Raw genomic sequence first — 20001 nt, 5'->3', positions numbered from 1 at the left:
CCAGACTCTTGGGCGCAGGCTGGAGCCTACATTTAAACAAGAAGTCATATCACTTCAGGAACGACCTGTTTTTACCAAAACATACTGAGTTGAGCGCAGAAAGCCAAAACGTTTGACTGTGGTTCCAAACATGTCAGCAGTATCTTTGATTAACATCAGGAGATAAGGGAGAACTGAGGTGAGCGTGCTTCTTCATTCTGGGAAAGAACTGGCAGAACCTCTGCTTTTCATCTGGACTCATTGTTCCTCAGTTCAAATCCGATTTTGACCTTCTGCGGTGATGTCGCGCTAAACAGAAGCGGAGCAATTGAGCCCACTCATCCCACAATCCGCTCATTGTTTTCGCTTTGATTTGATGGAGGCAGCAGGTTTGTGTTTCTGCCTTGTTGATGACTCATTCTCCTGTTGGAATAATTACAGTTTACATTTCAATCTGCATTCATCTTCCAGCTCAAATGACCGTCTTTCTGTTTGGCAGCTGTGAAGATTATGCAACACTGGTTGAGGAGCAATCAGAACTGGAGATGATTCACTAATTCATTTGTTTATCATCAACCACTTATTCCAGAAACCAAGAATATGCTGTGGAATTTATTTCTAGCAGTTTGCACTTGTACAAGACAAAAACTGATGGATTTCAGCAGTCAAAATATCAGAACTTCTTTTGTTAAACTCGGAAACAAACTTCCATGTTTGAGGCAATGGTTTAATGATTAGGACGACACACCTCACGGAGACAAAGAGAAATGAGAAATGAGATGTCAGACTCACCGAAGCACCAGTTTCCCCTTTAGGACCTTGTTCTCCTCGTAACCCAGGCGAACCCTGAGGTTGAAAGAATAAATGATAAATATCTGATGGATGGACAGATAGAGATAAATAGATGGATGGATAGATGGAGAGATGAATGGATGGATAGATGAATAGGTGGACATAGATGGACAGACAGACAGACAGACAGATAGATAAATAGATAGATAGATAGATAGATGGATGGATAGACGGACAGACAGACAGACAGACAGATAGATAGATAGATGGACAGATGGATACTTCCATACCGGCAGGCCTGGTGACCCAACAGCCCCTCGAGGTCCAGTGACACCAGCATGACCCTGAAAACAAACCACGAGGTGGGATGTTTACATTTCAGCTGCTGGCCTTGTCAGTTCAGTGTTTGATTTTAAAAACCTTTTCACCACAAATGTGACAGAGAAAGGACGACACTAAGATATAGTGTAAGCATAAATAATCGGGAGATACAAAGGTGCATGAGATAGCAGAGTGGACTACCTGGTAGCCTTCCTCGCCAGGCTCTCCACGCTCTCCTCGTTCACCTGTGGGCCCCTGCATGGACACAAGACACGGTGATGAACTCAAGTGCCCTGTACGTATGAACCCACATGCCATGAGCTCTGCCTCGCAAACTAAAGCAACAGACTCCTCAGCAGATCCAAGTGGAAGAGGTCATCACACATGAATCCTTCCATAAAGCTAATGGGCATGTCAAAAAACAGAGCCCCCGATTGTACAGAGCGGCCCATGTCATTACCTTCTTCGCCCTAGTGGATCACCCAACTCTAATTATATGGTTGGTAGTCATGCAGTCAAGTCCAGGAAACATAATTGTGCAAGATCAGTTGACAAATAAGGACTCGGAAAAGATGTCTCAAAGTGTTGTTTTCATCCTTTTGGATTTTTCTTCAGTACATTCGGGAACATTCAGGGAAGTTCACATTGTGGGTTTGGTCTGTTCATAGAAAAGGGAATAAAACATAGCTATTTTATATTAAACACTTTACATTTAGCATTGTTTATTTGTTAAATGTGCTTTTGAAGTTGCAATGTTTTACAACAGTGTTGTTACTTAGTAGGTTAATGCAAAATGGCCACTTTAATCGTGACAATCGATTTAATCGTGACAAAAAAGGAAAAATCAGTGTTGGCCAGTTGGGATTTAAAAAAAAAACTGTGACAGTGTAACTTTTCAACTAGCAGGTGGAGACTCTAAAATGACACAATTACGTTTAAATTGAGATTAAAATTGAGATGACAAATTTGAACCTTGAACTATTCTGCACATATAAAATCCTAGACTTAGGATCCCAGTGGATCCCAGTGGATCCCAGTGGATCCCAGTGGATCGGAGCAACATCCAGGTGTTTTGTGTAGGTGAGGTAGGACCGGAAGAAGCTCCTGGACCAAACCTGAAACTAAGATCTCTTGATGCTCGAGTTTCACAGGCTCTTGCCTAAAACTGTGAAACAACACTGCCTAGTTAGAATACTGAGTAAAATGAAATGACTCTCGACTCACTTACAAACTGAATTAAAACTCCAAAATGTGCGGTGCAACTTTCTTTCCAACACTACCCTCTGTCTCTCAGTGACCTGCGACTGTGTGTTTTTAGCATGTTTCCAACCGCATTATGCATGTGCACGTCACACATCATTGGAAAGCTCTCGTCTACTTTCAGCAACCATTTGCGCTCTTTCATTCGTGCTGATCGATCAACAGTTATTTCACTGAGAAGCCTGCGTGATGCGACACACATGCAGATGACTCGGGTCTATGTTAGAGCAGGACGTGTGTGTGACTCGAGTCAAATCCATAGGATGCTGCACCTCCGATTTTACCAGCTACACATTCACTACACAGAGAGGATGACAATAGTAATTGGAGATACACCAGATCAAAACTTTGTCTCAGTGAAGACTTTCGTATCTTGCTGTTTGAAAGGCCGAGGTATGTATGGTTGCTTAGCGACATGTGCAACAAGAAGGGAGGGGAGGTGCCTCCAGGCAGGTGCAGTAGAGTTGGCCTTAACGAATGAACAGCCCCATATCTGTGTTCAGCTTAGCGCCATCGGTGCGAGGCACAGGGAGAGAAAAAAGGTGACCTTCCTGTATAGCGTTCCAGGCGGGGATCGCACATCAGCATGGGCAGCGCATGAGGTGGGGAGACGTACGGAAGCTCTCCTCATTTAATCATTTAGGATGTCAGTAGCTATATCTAACCACTGAGGTGCCTCCTCCTTAGTGATGGTAGTCACCCTGACTAAAACGTACAGCCGCTTGACTGGCTTCAAATAGCAATAGCCTTTTGCAAAGCAAAAGGCTGACTTTGACGTCAGTATAGGACACAAAGGTCCACTTTCCCAAGGTCCAAATATCACGACATGGGAGTGAGAACACGCCGGTTGTTTCTGAGCATGAGTAGGATGTCAGATCCCGCAGAGGAAACTGATCACTGGGACAACCTTTGGCACCTTAGGTTTTTTGGCAGACTTTGCAAGAAGGAGGAAGCAAGACCTACTGGTTCACCTAAGGGCCCTGGAGGTCCTGGGGTCTTATTGTCTTCTCCTGGATAACCCTGGAACAAAGTGAACACAACCAAACACCATCTTGTCAGCGTGCTGTTTGTTTTCAGGCAGATTTAAGCATTTGGAAGAATCCCGCTGGAAACAAAGCAGGAGATATCCAATTACCTTTTCACCTTTAGGCCCAGGTGGTCCGATAGGCCCGGGCTTGCCAGGGTGACCCTATAGAAGCACAGCTGATTAAGCAGTGGCAGACTTTGAACAGGATAATGCATGTTCTTTCCGGATGCCTGTGAAGGCTGTCAGCGTATTATTCACAACACAAACTCCGAAATTCTGTCACCTGCAGAATCCTGCATTGGCCTTCTTTCAACTGTCACTCCTCACATTCAGAATGAAAGAATTTGATATCCAAACAGTCCAAAACCAACTTGAGGTGGCCTGGGGAAGTTATGTAACTGAGGCATGGTCCTGCTACTGCAAGGGGGGAATCAAAGTGACCTGTCGAGACATTTGCCTTTGAAATACTGAACTAAAATGTGTGTCTTCTCACCACTGATGATGCAGATACATGTCAACAACATTCTAACCAACTACATGCCATTACTGTCTTGTTGCTAGGGCTGCTCCACGCTACCTCCTTCATGGTGGACTTCTGTAGAATTTGAGACGTGTTGGCTTTTATAGCCACCACCATGTTACGGTGCATAGAGCTCATTAAATTTGGGGCAGTCGCATTAAAAACGTAGGTAGTGGCAAATTATCATGGCGGATAGGAGACGCTGAATTGGAGTCCGATATCTGCGCTGAACGTGTATTGAATTGCCAAAGGGTGTTGGGGTGAGTTTGTGAACACCAGCAACTACTTCATGTCTTTTTCCATTCTTCGTCGTGTTGATGAATTTCCACTCTTCAAGTCTGTCACCACAAAATGTCCAAAACATGTTGGATTCCACGCACCTTACTGCTGCGCAATTGCGCTTCATCACACCTCTCCATTGACTTCACGAAAGGGTGTTGATCAATCTTTATTTCAAATTTCAACAATATTAATGCAGGCACCTTGAAAGGTTCATGGATCCGCACTAGTGCAAAATGGAATGGTCAAAACTAATGAATTCAGCCACAGAACAGAGGAATTTTTGAAAAGGTTCCTTGATCACGGGTCACTAAAAGGAGAATATGCGAGCGCTCTCACGGTTGTTCAACAAATGTGAATGCTTTGCACCGTCAGATCCCGGTCTTAAGCATAATCACATTTCAAAACTCCACTTGAAAAGGTTCTGGGCAGAATCTAACACTGCTGGCATCATCCAGTACACACATGTCAAACTTAACTCCATTCCCAAGAATATTAAATCCATGCTCCACTGCCTGCCTGTCAATCAACTTCCAAAAATCACACAGTCCAATATGGGTTGGAGCTGCTTACCAGGATAAACCAAGGACAAGCGTGTTTTCAATCTGAGGGGTATCTAAGGTTGACAAAGCTAAGTGGAACCCTCCTACTTATCATAAGCTTCGGAGGAATGTGAGCTTACCAAAACACGGTAAGTAATAACACCCACCATTGTTTGTGTTGCTACTTTCTCTGACATATTTTCTGCACATTGTGTAAGGGCTGCGGTTATGAGAGCCCAGGTGGAGGGAACTCACTGCGTATCCTGCCAGTCCGGGCTGCCCCTCCATCCCCATGACTCCAGGCTGGCCCTTGAAACAACAGAGAACACACACACCAAATAAACTCCACGCCGTTTGTTTTCCTTTTCGACTCCCGTTTGGCTAAATTTAACCCAACGAGACACACGTGTGGACTCTGACCAGGGACAAGATTTGTTTTATGATGTAGATATAAATCTGTCCGCGGACGTTATCTCACCCTGAACCAAGATGTTTTGAAGGCAGAGCAGGGAGGTATATTTTGACTTTTTTTGACTAAGATTTATCTTTCACTTCATCGCAGACGAAAAATTCACTTCAATATTTACAGAAAAAATAAAAGTATCTTGATCAAAATTTGCTGTATTGTCTGAAACAATACAACATTCTTAAATTGAGTTTTAAGAAAAAAGAAGAAGTAAAATTCAGAAGTTGGACTAAAAAGTACTACTGTCACTTTGTGTGTTGGTGCTAGGACAAATAAAACAATCGATTCCGTCACTAATTTTACTCATTTCAATCATTTAACTTGATATATAAAATCAACTTATGTTGGATGAAACACAATATAATGTCCAAGGGTCACATGAGTTGTGTCCATAGATGCAGGCACATGCTCATTCACGGCCGCCGTTGGGGCCTTGTGAGTTAAAGAGTGGTGCCCTGAGGGTTGGCCATGATGTGCATGTTCCATATGAGCAGTGTAGCTGGTGCCTTCCTTAGCTTAAAACTATATTATATACTGTAGGTGTTGGTTTGTCTTATGACCTGCTGAGGCCACCCTTGATGGGACAGTGGGTGTAACTCGTGTTCTAAAACTTCACTAAAAATGTGATTCACGGAAAACATATCACAACATGAATCTCATAACAGGTGAAAGCGGAGGCTATCTGCCTGTCCCTATCTGTTCCGAAAAGGAGAAAACTGGGACACTAACTGGTGGTCCACGAGTTCCTCTGGCACCTTTCAGCCCAGCCTCGCCTGGTTGGCCGTTTTCACCGCGGTCACCGAGTTCACCAGCAAGACCAGGAGGACCTTTCTCGCCCTGAATAAAGGGACAGACACCAAGAAAGCTGCTGAACACTTGCATGAAATGCATGAATATCTCTCTTCAACGCACCTTCTTGCCATGCCGTCCTCTATTTCCTGGGGGGCCGAGTTTTCCCTCTGGACCCTGTGACCAGACAGTCATCAGACCATGACCACAAGTCATCACAAACTTAAACGGTTTGAAATGTAAGGATTAAAAAACAACAAAAAAAAAGAAGCATATGAAACCGATTGCTTCAAAAATGGAATATAAAACTGAAAGAGACATCAATATGGCAACATTAGTATGCAAGACTCAATTATCATTAGCCAAAAGTGTATTCATTGTTTCGTTTTATCACACACAAGTTTGTTTTCCCGACTATTTGCAACCATCTTGCTTTTGTCAGAAAAAATAAACTGCATGAAAGATGATTTCATAAATGACATTTTATACTGCAAGACAATGAGTTATAAGATTATTATAAGTATTAATAAATAATAATAAATAAACCCAACAAAACAACAAACTGCCCTGTAAAAAAATGATAATGCAACCCTTTCTGTTCACAGTCTATTATTTTATTTTCATGGCACTTACTCTGGTAAAACTTAGACTATTCAAGTAGAATTACATAAGGGAGCAATAACATATAACATATTTCGTCTGGGATGACATTCCTTTGAGGCTTCCAGGAGAGTTTCAAGATTGTACATGCCTGAGATGAGCTGCAGCTCATTACAAGGCAGACAGTAGTGACCCCTCGTGGCCCCCAACATACATGACTAGATCAAACATTCTTCACAACATGTCAGCACTGTGGGGGGATGACGGGCCTCATCATGGATATGACATTCTCTGTGATATGCACAAGGAGTCAAGCCTTTCAGAAGAGAAGACTGACCCCTACTGGCAATACTAGGTTATGATAGTTGTAGTCAGATGTCCTCAGTGGCACACATTCAAACTAGGAAAAACTTCTTCTGTGTAGTATCTCTTAAAAATGATATTAAAGCAGTATTTGTAAGTAGAACAAGCCTGGACACTGAGTCACATCAGCTGAATATTTATGGTTATATGCGAAAAGATCAACACTGGGATAGATTCAGGACGTTAAACAAACATACACGAAAGCCTTGTTTGCCAGGCTCCCCGGGTGGTCCTGGAGGTCCGGGGTCACCTTCGACACCCTTGTCCCCCGTCTCTCCAATCGGTCCAGGCTCTCCGGGCTCACCCTCACAGAAGAAGAAGAAGCAGACGGCGGTCAGTGAATACAGAGATGGACGACCATGATCTGGGAGCACAGAGAATAACAGAGTTCCCAGCACAGATGCGTAGACGAATCAAGGCTTACCTTTGGTCCATCTTTCCCTTGTGGGCCATCTTCCCCCGGAGGACCAAGAGGACCCTATAAACAAAAACATTACTGAACCAACCTGCCCAGATTGATGATCTTCTCATCTTCAAATCCATACATTTTAATAAGACCTGTAGTTATAACTCCTCCAGAGGTGGAAGACGTAGATTAAAATGTTACTTGAGTAAATCCGTGAAAATATTACTCCAGTAAAATGAAAAGTCATGATAAGCTTCTGTACTTGAGTAAAAGTAAAAAAACAACAACATATCAAATGTAAATGTTTTCAGCTTAGAAGAAATCTGAGAGGGTCCTGAGCTCAACATGACTCAGACATGAAGACAGGAAGTGTAGAAGTTTAGAGAAAAAGTAAGGAATGTCAGATAGACACGAGGCGAGGGGTGGCAGAGTTGGTCCAAGGGTGTTGGAGATGAAAGACGAACAACCAGTGAGGATCACGGACGCTACAAACAGGAGGGATGAGGACGCTCAAGATAGGCGAGGAGGTGGAAGAGGCTGACATGCTACGGCAACCTGCTTCTGTCAGCAGGTTCGCACTCACTCTCAGCCCCTCAGATCCCTGCTCTCCTTCTTCTCCCGGGGGACCTTCATTACCCTGTTGGAGGGCAAAAATGCAAAGGGGTCAAACAAATCACCGGCTCCACAACTGTAAAAATAATGAGGACCTCAGACATGCAGGTTCACCTGAGGCTACAATTATGTACAAAAAGAATCCTCAAGTTCACGGCCATCCCTGTTGCCATAGGAGCTAAATGCTTCAAATACTTTCAAAGGTTCAGCACGCGTGGCAAACAGAGCTATGGTTAATATGAACTCTCAGTTCATGTTGGCTTCCTGTCGTGTATCATTCTCAGCTGTATTCATGTATGAGACATATCCGAGAATAAGTGGGTGATTTTAATCAAGACAGCACTGACCTTTGACCCCCTCTCTCCAGCAGGACCCTGTTCACCCTCATCACCTGGTCCACCCTACGAACAGACAATATTCAGGCTCATTTTCGTATTTTCATCCGCTGCTGTCTATTTCATACACAGCTTAATGAAACCAATCGATTGGTGGCACAAGGTGAGAATAAATAAAAGATATACTTCAGGGCCTTGCTCTCCATCGGGTCCTGGCTCTCCCGGCGGGCCTTTGAGTCCCTGTAATAGGACAAACGTCTTCAGCGGGATCCTCTCATCACCGCAGCGACTATGTAAACTGCTGATAAATCAGCAGAACAGACAATAATATACAAGTCCGACAAGAAATGGAGAGGACAAACACATGAGCGGAACTCTGAACCAGCCAAAACAAGACGCAACCCATAACATAAACCCATGGCCTCACATGATATCTAAACCTTCCGACCGGGCAAATATTTGTATCGGATTGTTTGACATTGGCAATTTCCCTTAGGGAGTCGGCTCATTTCCAAGAAGACAATTTCAGCTATGCCAAAGTCTGACTTGTCTAAAAGCCACTCTTGTTGTCTTTTCAAATCACAGTCACAAGGACAGAGTCAGGCGATACCGTCACACCTGGTCATCATCAGCTATCTTTGCATTTGTTGTCTTGAGCTAGGAGGAAACTTACAGCTTCGCCGTGGGGTCCTCTCTCACCAGTGCTGCCTGGAATACCTGGCTTTCCCTGGAAACAAGCAGAGTCATGAGCGCTGTCTCAGCAGTCATGCACCAGTCTGATCAGAGGAAGCAGGCACATGAAAAGTCTTGTCAAAGTATCCTTTTCTTTGGCATCAACAGCGAGAAAGATGAGTGTGCATGACTGAAATGTAACTGGCAGAAAATAGAGCAGCTTTGTCAGAATGATTTTGATGTGTTGCAGTTTAATTATTACCAAGGCCATGCAAGAAACAGTTCATTCAAGAAAAATATTGTTTATATTGAGAAGCAGAAGGCATGGTTTATTAAGTCCAAAATGATTGTCATGATAAGACAGCAGGAGAAAACGCTTGCACTTTTTGTTGATGCATCAATAAATAAATAGACCATGATAAGTGCTACCATTTTGGAGACAACATTAAAACTCTTGATAACCAATTTTTCTTGCATGTGTTTGACACTTGAAACTCTTGAAACTTGTTGAAACTCTGGAAACTCACGAAACTTGTTTATGTTTAAATATAACTGTTGACTAAATGTGGAGATGGCACTTGAATATTTCACTCTCTCATAGAACCCAGTTGTGGTCGTAACCACACAGACTGCTCTGCCAGTTTTATTTTGGGGTTAAATTGTGCTGTATGCCTGCAGTTTACTATAACTTTGGGCATTTTGATGCTATTGAAGAAATTTTCAATAGAATTATATTGGAGAAATTACTATGCTTAAATGTCAGTCTTTTTTTCTATTGTGACAAAAAATATTTTCATGACATGATTGATGTTTTCACAAATAAGAGAATTTGTGGATGGTCCCTAACTGATGGCCGCCAATGCAGGAGCAGATGTCGGTCGAATATCCAGATATTTTCACTGCAATCTTTTGTCGAGGTGACAGTGCACTGGGAAATCCTGTACGTATTGATATGTACAAAGTCAGAAAACTGAGCCAGAACTGGACTGCTGGATCGAACAAAATCCTGAGACTCAGATTCTACTCAGGTCATTATTGAGATCATGCACCTAAGTCCTCCACTCTCCATGAGTGCCACGATGGGGTCTGTTGTCATATCCATGTATGCAAGCCCAAAGGTGCAAGCGCTCCTGGAGTTCATCGACTTCATCATGACATGTAAAATTCTCAACGTGGGGATTGTTTGTGGCTGTAAACCATGTATGATAAGTTCTCATCCTTCCCTAATATGCATTACATTTGAAGGAACATGCAGTTCAGTATAGTACTTACTGGCTTTCCAGGCGGTCCTCTCTCCCCTTGACCACCAGCCTTCCCCTACAGGCACAACAAGGATAGAGACAGTCAGAGGTCTCTCATATTAGCTAAGCTTAAATCCCTGCAGATGCAAATGACTAAACCTACGTCGACACCTGCTCGACCGTCATTCATGGGGATTTATTCGGTCGGCAATTTTTTTTTTATTATGATAATTTATATTATTTTGGATCTTGAGTGAAAAGAAACATTTATAATATATCCTGTCTGTAGTGTTCATTTTGTATTTCTGCACGATTCCACAAAGCTCAGAGATACGGACCAAACAGAGCAGTACCACTGGAAACCATGAGGGGCAGTGTTGCTGTTACTCCCCGAAATGTAGGTCTAATACGACACGAAGAACACATAACAATGTCTCCGTCCTCCAGTCGCGATATATATTTAACAGCCTCACCGACTACCACCTCCGACAACGCTGCCTCTGTTTCCTCTTTAGCACAAGAGCTACATGATCAATACTTGTTCCACAGTTGCCATGTTAGTTTTGGAGTTTGTCGTTGTCATAAACGTTTGACTCTGGGCTGCTCCCCCTGGTGGATATATTGGTGAACAGCAATAGCAACGTAAAGAAGGCATGGGAGTTTGTGATTGTTTGTGAGAATAGTAACAGTGTTTGTACATAAAGGGAGCATACATGGGCCTTTACTCCTTTATACAAGTGAATTATTAACATGTGCTCACATGTTTGTAAAGTTACGTCAATGGCGCAGTTAAGACTAAGAGAATCAGTCAAGCCTTCTCACGGCAAAGAGATTTCCGACCCTGAAATCTTCTCTAGATGAGCGTCATGAGGGAAAAAAAAACATTTGGTTCAACCTGAATCTGTGTGTTCAGCCTGCCATGAAAGCAATTTTGGTTTTCACTAGCACAAGCTGGTGATTACAGTGAGTGGCGAATGAAAGCTCACACAGAGGTGAGATGTCGCAGTCTCACCCACAAATAACTGAGTAAAGGGCGCTCTCCACAGCTTTACAGGCTGCCTGCGGGGGCTGCCGCGGGAGCGAGTGTTCGGAAGTCGACCGTTGCATGATGCGAATGTGCAGGATCAAAGGAGCAGTGATATAAATCAGCTGCTGAATGATGTCAGCGTTTCTGGTGATTCAGCCTATACCTTGTCTCCACTGAAATTAGGAAGCTTGCCGTTGTTAGTTAAAAAAAATGAAACTTACAATGAATCCTGGCTCTCCTTTAACTCCCACGTCACCTCGCTCCCCCTGCAAAGACACGTCTCTAGATTTTTCTTGTGCACACAAGCAACTCCCAATTTCCTGGAAATAAATAAATAAATAATAAAAAAGCAATTACCTTGGGGCCCTCAGGACCAGGCTCTCCCAGGGGCCCATCTGCACCTCGTGGTCCCTGTGAAACACAGGAAGATTGAGCTCATCTGGCGATAAGGCAGCTCAAACACACAAGGTGTTCTGGCACCACTTTGCAAGTAAGCAGTCTGATAAGATCTCGACTAAAAGCCTGTCATTGTTTTGCTCTCTGGAGTGTTCATTTACAGGCAGGTGTCAAGTCTGTCAACTTTGATGCTGTGCATTGTCAAGGACTCATCTCCTTCAACTGACAGCTTGCAGGCACATGTGAAATGCTCCTGTGTCTTTGACAAGAGAAGTAAAACAGTCTCAAAAATGAAGTTATACTTAGGCACTGCAATAAATTACAGCACAAATGCAAACATAAAAACAAACTAAATCTAGTGGAGCATTATATCGTGTAATTACATTCTCTGTGAAAATTTATTTGGCTCTTATCTCGGGATGTCAAGTTGAATAACAACGAAACAGAATCCCTAAATCTCCCCTCACAGTGAAACCTACTATGATGACAAATGCAAACTAGTCCAACACAAACACCATTACTTGAGTGACTTTGGACGATCTGTTTTTAATTTACAACTGTTGAGTGTTTTGAATAAAGACCGTACCGTTGCATGCAGCACCAGCGCAGCTGATGCTTACAACAAGCAGAACAAGACAAAAGACACTCTGACTTTGAGAATGCATTTCACTTAGAAATGCAAAAGTACAAAAGTAAAGCGATTTAATACACCTAAAATAGAAGTGGAGAATAAAATCAAAAACAGCCCAAACTAGTCTTTCAGAGTAAAGACTTCTAGTGCAGATAATAACAGACCACTTCATGATTTATATTTGTTTTAAATGTCCCCACGCGTGTTGGTTTGAAGAGAAGAGGTGGTAAACTGAGAAGTGAGAGAGAAGACGAGATGTGCCTGTGGGGCGTATGAAACATGAGCTTGAGTCTAAATAATGGGATTAGAGGCTGAAATGACACAAAGTGACCTAATGCTTGGCCATGGATAAGTGGTTGGTGTCGTACTTCGTTCTGCCACATGGTGTCTCACCAGCATTGCAGCACACAGTGTGACTTCAAGAACCGCTTAAATAAAGGAGAACTATGATGTCGCAAACACATGAGCAACGTCAATGAAATCAGTCTTGCTGCCAAACTTGGATGAAAAATGAAAAACAGCTGCATTTTGAAGTTAATCTCAGGTAAACTCAGGTAGCTCTTACCCTCCTTCCCTTTGGCCCTGGGGTCCCTGGGCTTCCTCTCTGACCTTGTGGACCCTGTGACCAGATTCAGCAAGATTATGGAAGGCAGAAGGTATACAAACATGATAAACATAAAAATGAGCAATTACTCAGACTACAGAACTATGGATTATTAAATGCAATATCCGTATTTCACAATGACTCTTGTGGCGCTGGATTATTATGTGTTCACGAAAGTCAACCACTGCAACATAATAATAAACTGCAATAATAAATCATATTTTGCAAACAATACATTGACAAATAAAACAAAAGATAACTATAAATTACAGCGTTGAAGGGAAGCAAAGAAGAAGCAAACATAAAAGTGTGGATGATGTGGGAACATTTGACAGGAAGACAATGATGTGCCATGATCCATGGGCTCAGAGAGACCCAGGAGTCGGAAACGAAGGCACTGTGCGAAAGGACAAGGTGACGAACAACATGGCGTGGAGAAGTTTGACGTCAAAATTCAGGAAGTGTGATGGTTTGGACACTTAGACCAAGAATGACTGAGGACATGAGGAGGATAGGTGTGAGTAGAGATGACGATTGAGAATGGGTCGAGCCTGACTTGTTGTGGCAACTCCTGATGAACCAAGGCAAATGTGAAGTAAACTTGTCTCATGCGAGGATAATACTTACCGGTGACCCTTGCATTCCAATGTCACCTGGACTTCCTGGCAATCCAGGATAACCCTGGTGGATATAAACAACATTTTTCACTACGCTGGATTTAAAGACTGGTGAAATGATGGGATGTTTATATTACATCTTTCTGAGAGTGCAATAAAAGTGCCCAATTCAAACCTAGAACTCTTGGAACGAAATGGCTTCTTATTAGCTCATTAAAAAACTAGTGTGGTAGAATTCGGGATCTGTCTCAAGACCACTTTTTTACAGTCTTGGTCTCAAATGTACTTTACTTGGTCTTGTTTCGAGGTGGTCGGACTGTGGATTTCTATTCAAGACCAGTCACGAGCAACAGAGAAAACATCAGACTTTGTTAGCATAACTGGTAGAAGAAGGATTCTGGTTTTGTTGGGTTTTATTTGATACTTATCCATGGTCCCGAACTGATCCACAAGAGGGCCTCGGTGGGTGCAGGTTTTTGTTGCAAGGGTTAGGGTTAGCTTGGCGGATCAATTTGAGACCCCTTATATATACACCATCTTGGTCTTGTCTCCGTCGCTATGGTCTCAAATAACAACGATGTCTTGGTCTTGGTTGGTGTGGTCTTGACTACAACACTATTGAAAAGTGCTCCAACATAAACACCAGTTACGTTTTGGTCAGGACTCACTTCCTCCCGACTAAATCGCAGGTTCATGTCAATTGATGAAATATTAAACTCCTCTGCATCACAGCCACTCAAATATGGCCGCATCACACAACCAGGAGGCCAATGTTAACCACAATATTCCCCAAATTCTCCAGCGGAGATGTGCAATCAGCAATCACCTATTGAGCCATGGAATGACTCAAACGTTAAGTGGACCCATCAGTCAGCCGGTCTGGCAGCCACCTGGGCCAGTACGGTGCCTCATTTAAAGCAAGCACAAAACCTCATGACAGTGTGCGAGCCGGGAACGCTCTGGAGTGTGAGCGCATTACAGAGCTGTGTTCTCAACAGTTCTGCCAACACAAATGTTAAAATTGACAAACTGGCTGTCACCGTTTTAATAGCTGTTTCTATAATCCCATATTTTTGAAACACACTGACATACTTCCATCACATTACATGCCATTTAGCAGAGGCTTTTATATAGTGTCTTACTGTGGATCGGTTAAAACTGCCAAACTGGCTGTCACCATTTTCACAAGCCTTTTCTATAATCCCGTACTTTTTGAAACACATCTCATTGAGCAGAGCGTCTTACGTTGGACCAGCATGTTGTGGCAAGGACCCCGCCCAAAGGCCCAAAATGGTGATCTTTCTAGGCTAGGAACACACAACTTTGCAGGCAACTTTCTGCTCCATGGGAGTTCATCAGAAATACTGCACGCTGGGGACACAACCCGGGAAGTGTAGGGCCAAATGGTACATTTGTCTTTTGTAAGTATCGTGTTGATGTTGCGTTGTTTCACAGTAGTAATGTTGGAAATGTTGGAAACTTCATGCTTCTTCATTTTCCAGCAGCACTTGGCACTTGCCAATTTGCCGTCAGCTGGTTCAATGAACGAACATGCTGTTACTGGGCTTGTTGCCGGACCGGAATACCACAGTCAGCCAATGGCATATCATCAAGTGGACGAGATCAGACCCAACAATGAATACCACCATTGGAAAAGGGCTTGGGCCTCCGTTCGATCGACGAATCTGGAGTTCCATTTCAGTGAGGAATCATCATCAAAAAGTTCAAGAAATAAAGCCTTGAATTATTACAGATGTACTTCACATTATAGTAGACAGTGAAACCCTTTCCAGAAAATAATATTTCTTATATAATGATGTCCTTATTTAAGACAATATATATACATACAAAATTTGTAGTGTTCGTCAAAAATGTGATGGAAATAATGGACTTTAGCTAGTCAGCAGTGGCAGCACAAAAGTACAATGAGGTTTACTTCTCTTCAAGGAGAGTGCTTGAGATATGACTTACCCTCGGACCTTTCTCCCCAACAGGGCCGGTCGGCCCTCCTGGCCCTCTGTCACCCTGAGGAGAAAAAGACAGTAAAGTGAGTAAGGCTTTAAACTATGACCTCACTCCTACAGTAGTACATTTCGCATCCACATTTAGTCATAGCAGGTTCGTGAAAGCTGACAGCTGGTTGAGTCAGGTTTACAGCAAACAGGTACTCTAGAATTTGAGGCATTCTGAGTGTTAAACCTAAAATGAACCCAACTGCGGAGGTCTTGCATGTTACTTGTCAACTGTTCACCAAGGTGTTGATCAATTGTTTAAGATGGTCTTAAACTGTCAAAGCTAAACTGTTAAATCAGCAGAGTAGGAAATGAACAGTCAGATGTAGTGTTATCTACCATGAGTTATTGATGTGGAGATGTTGCTGTGTAAGCACATGTTGCGCGGAGAAGAGTGCACTCAGGTCATAACTTGTTCTCCCACAGACACGTGGGCATGTTTGAATAATAAGAGAAGAGAGGAACTGTGATTATAAAGAATGAAGAAATGAGAACGGGATATTAAAAGAGCTCTTAGAAGTGTTAAAAACACTGAACACAATATAACTTTAAACACTAATAAAAAAGAATGAAGGATCGAATCATAAACCTTAGTTGTTCCGTCAGGAATCATAAACTGTTAAATGTTTCTCTGACAGATCAACGTTAATGGCCATGTACCAGATCAGTCAGTTCCGTCTTTTATTTTTGTATTTTGTTTGCTGTCTAGTTCCTGATCAACTGATCCCAGTATTCTGAATTTGGACCTCTTCCGTCTTTCTTCCTGGATCTTGGCGGATTCTGCTTTTTGGATTATTTGTCTCTGGACATTGATTCTTGAGTCTTATGCAGCTGCCGTGTTTTGTTCCGTGAGTTGACATCACATTTCTTTGATTTTCTTTAGGCACATGGTATACTAGGCCTACCCCGGGTCTTCCTCCCATTCGAACAACCAGACAATGACACGTCCAAGAAGCTTTTTCCCTCAGCAATTGCAGGGTTTCCGCTACATGTAAACAATGGTGAGATGCCTTCCGAAAAATGACCTTTTTTTATAAGAGGAAATCATGGGAAAACGAAGTGGAAACATCAGACCAAACGGATGACGCACAACACATCACGGAAGTGGACATGAATATGGTGGTTTTTGGCATACTTTTGTTGTTTGAAAAATCCCGAAAGAAGCATCATAATGACTGAAGTCTGTTGCTCGCGGAACTCAAGTCGCTCCTTCGGCTGGACATATGACAAGACAGACCATGAGGGCAGCAGTAGATAAGAGAGAGATTTACTTTTCATGATCGAAAACAAACTTTTTTATTGTCACGTATTCAGTAAAAGTCTCCCTTTGTATCATTTTTCTCTATCACTTCTTGAATGGCTACGTTCCATTTGAGTTAGTGGACGGGAGGGTGGGACAGTTTCAAAGAATAAAATCCTGGCGGAAACACTGGACTGTACGGTTACCATCAGACCCAAAGCAGCCTCAATAGGTTTTCCATGAGAGGTTCAGCCATTAAATGTAATGATTCGCCTCACATCAGGGTCTGAGGTTGCCAGTATGATAGATGGATGGATGACACTGGATCATCTAGAACCATACGGTTGGCAATGAGTGACATCAATTCAGTAGCAAAAATTTCTAACCTGTGTAACTGAAATAATGACCTGCTTATCAGCGCAGTGAAGTTTCCTTCATTCCTGTTGTTTCTTGGAAGCATTATCAAAAATATATGAATATTGGATCCAAACAAGTTAACACTTAACAGCAAATATATTCACATTTTAGTTGAAAAAAAGTACAACCAGCACCAGAGAGTGAATTAACTGCAATGAAATATTAGTAACAAAATACTGTTTTTACATTGCAACAAATAAGGTCAAGAAACAATACAAATATTGAAATAACGTGCAACATTTCTTCATGTTAACTGAGCAATGGTTGAACCTGCTACAGCTCTTATTGAACAAAACACAGAGCACTCACATTTGAACAGCAGCTCATTTGACTTCTGCTTTACCTATAAAAATCCAACAAACCGCGATCATGACCTATTTAGAAATGAGAACATCTCCGTTCTTGCAAGAGCCACAATGGCTACTGGATTTGCTTCCACTCTATCATCTGCCGTTTTGTTTGCAGCAGTCTCAAATAATAAACGTCTTTATTATTAAAATCATTATGCCGTGATGAAATGTGATGCATTATTTTGCATTACTGGTACAATCGATTGATCACGTTGTAAAAGGATGTTAGATTGACGTATGCAGTTAGAAAGGGCAACCTGCCGAGCACAGATTGTAGGGATATAAATCGATACATCGCTCTACAAGATGGTGTGCTACTCCTCTAAATTCTTATTATGTCACATGACATTTCCCATATCTACATGAAAACAATGGGCGTCTCTTCAGTCAGTGGCTTTTAACCTCACTTTAAAAAGCTAATAAAAATCCAAAACAGATAACGTTTGTTCGTAAGACTTCAAATAAGGCAGTCAGCAGGCGTGATGCTCTGATGATCCACATTGGGAAGACACTCTTTTCCTGTCAAGTAGACCACAGCTTACCTTCTTCTAGAGGGGTGATGCTCCGTGTTTTCAACAGTGAACACAAATCAAACACAAGAGGTTATAAAAGGAGTTAAGTTAAGGTTAAAAGAAAGTGTTGAACATGAGGTCCAGTGATCTTAAAAAAAACTTCCCTCGAGGCAAGTGGGCGACTGAATTGAGCGCACACTTATACAGCACATGTGCTCAACGCGAAATTGACCAATTATTTCAGCATGTCATTTCCACACTGCCTTAAAATGACTCGGGAAGAAGGCGGGGCAACAGTAAAGGAGACAAGGCTGTGACGCACGCGTGATTGATGGGTGAGTGTTGAGTGTTGATCTAAAGCACGTGTCTCAGAGGCCTCCTGGGCCCAACACCACCCTCATTATGAGCATCATGTTCTGACACTGAGTGACAACCTAATGACAGCGGAACACACGCCTCACCTTTTCACCAGGAACTCCTACGACTCCAGGTACTCCAATCAGGCCCACGGCACCCTGGAGTGGAGGAGAACAAATCCATCAGACACGGACACGTGTGAGGGCCTGCTATTACACATAAGCTTTTGATCAAGAGTTATGTCCAACCTTTACATAATGAGTGGGAATACAGTTCAAATAAAGCTGGGCTTAAGTTACTAACAATCCTGGCCTATAAATGAGAAGAGGAATCTGTGCCACGCATTAGTTACCCACTGGGTATACAACACTGAACTGGGATTTTCCATGACATTTCACCAAAAGCACACAAAAAGGTTTGCTGAACCTTCTCACGCAACTAAAATTACTCTCACCGTTTAAGTTCTTAATGTACTTTTTGTACCAGTGTGGCAGCACATCTGGACCTCAGCAAAAGGTCACCATCGTTGTTTACTTTGTTTTCACAAACGCAACAGAAAAATGACATATTAAAAGACTAGAAAAGCAGATCAAGATCAAAACAGAATACAGATCATGTTTGTTACTTGGCTCTGCCCCAGAAAATCCTCGTGGAAAAGCATGCAGACCGTGGAGAAGAGCCATTCACAGCCAAGAGGATACAGTGTGCTAGGCAGCCTGGTTGCACAAGTCCACAGGATCCAGATGGCAATCCAACAACACCAAAATATCCGGACAATAAGAGGCTACTTTTTTCTGAACCCTGCCGCTGATGAAAGCCACGCGTCTAATATATGGAACTAGACAGGCTTAAGAGGGTCTTGCCGCCAAAATATTTAACCTTGTCACATCAAACCGATGAAATCAAAGGCCTTTTATTTACCTGACAGCAAAACTAACCTACATCAAATCTAGTTTATCCTCATGCAATTTTAAGTCAACAGACTTAACAGACTAACAGACTGCTGCGGTTTATGTATGAACAATTTATAATTTACTTATCAAGTGTAGTGGGTGTGGCTTATGTTCCTCTACTCTACAGTCTGGAATTTACGGTAATCTCTTCTGTGTCCCACTTTCAACATTTCCTGAAAATGTCATCCAAATCTCTTCATCACTTTTCCAGTTATTTTGAAGGGAGGTAGATAAATGGTTGCAAAAACCCTCCCCATAGTTGAGATTAAAAACACCATCTGAGAAACCCACTGAATTCCAAAAATTTGTTACGTATAAAGTATATAAACAAACAAGCAAACAAAAAAACATGTCTGTCACCAGAGATGAGAGAATGTGATTATAAAGATCAGACACAGTAGAAATGGACAAACTGCGAGAAAGGAACACGGAATTAAAACAGCTGCGGAAAGAACAGAAGTATTTACGACCATTGTGACCATTGACTTTTAAAACAGATGTGCATCAAGCTTTGAAACTCAACCGGAAATATTTTTGGCCCACACAGAGCCAGCGATCGTTGGACTGCACGAAGAAGCGTCTGCCTACCTGGATCGCTGATGAACATGGAGAAACGTGATGTTAGTTAATGGCTAGTTCACCACACAACGTGCAGTTCATGTAGGTCAGGGTGATCACAGA

At 42.5% G+C, this 20001-nt stretch overlaps 1 protein-coding gene across 1 annotated transcript in view; it reads right to left on the bottom strand.

Moving 5' to 3' along the window:
• Nucleotides 1-20001, bottom strand: part of LOC128748777 (collagen alpha-1(XXIV) chain) — an 81660-nt gene that overhangs the window by 13365 nt on the left and 48294 nt on the right. Inside the window, exons 25-45 of the mRNA XM_053847768.1 lie at nucleotides 18472-18525; nucleotides 15451-15504; nucleotides 13490-13543; nucleotides 12824-12877; nucleotides 11589-11642; nucleotides 11453-11497; nucleotides 10236-10280; nucleotides 8965-9018; nucleotides 8478-8531; nucleotides 8304-8357; nucleotides 7928-7981; nucleotides 7363-7416; nucleotides 7136-7243; nucleotides 6099-6152; nucleotides 5916-6023; nucleotides 4976-5029; nucleotides 3488-3541; nucleotides 3316-3372; nucleotides 1294-1347; nucleotides 1062-1115; nucleotides 772-825 (exon numbers count right to left, since the gene is read on the bottom strand). Coding sequence (XP_053703743.1) covers nucleotides 772-825; nucleotides 1062-1115; nucleotides 1294-1347; nucleotides 3316-3372; nucleotides 3488-3541; nucleotides 4976-5029; nucleotides 5916-6023; nucleotides 6099-6152; nucleotides 7136-7243; nucleotides 7363-7416; nucleotides 7928-7981; nucleotides 8304-8357; nucleotides 8478-8531; nucleotides 8965-9018; nucleotides 10236-10280; nucleotides 11453-11497; nucleotides 11589-11642; nucleotides 12824-12877; nucleotides 13490-13543; nucleotides 15451-15504; nucleotides 18472-18525 — 1227 coding nt within the window. The remainder of the gene's footprint in view (nucleotides 1-771; nucleotides 826-1061; nucleotides 1116-1293; nucleotides 1348-3315; nucleotides 3373-3487; nucleotides 3542-4975; nucleotides 5030-5915; nucleotides 6024-6098; nucleotides 6153-7135; nucleotides 7244-7362; nucleotides 7417-7927; nucleotides 7982-8303; nucleotides 8358-8477; nucleotides 8532-8964; nucleotides 9019-10235; nucleotides 10281-11452; nucleotides 11498-11588; nucleotides 11643-12823; nucleotides 12878-13489; nucleotides 13544-15450; nucleotides 15505-18471; nucleotides 18526-20001) is intronic.

This window comes from Synchiropus splendidus, chromosome 1 (assembly GCF_027744825.2).
Source record: "Synchiropus splendidus isolate RoL2022-P1 chromosome 1, RoL_Sspl_1.0, whole genome shotgun sequence".
Classification (NCBI taxonomy): Eukaryota; Metazoa; Chordata; class Actinopteri; order Syngnathiformes; family Callionymidae; genus Synchiropus; species Synchiropus splendidus.
This window is presented reverse-complemented; position numbering and strand designations above follow the sequence as displayed.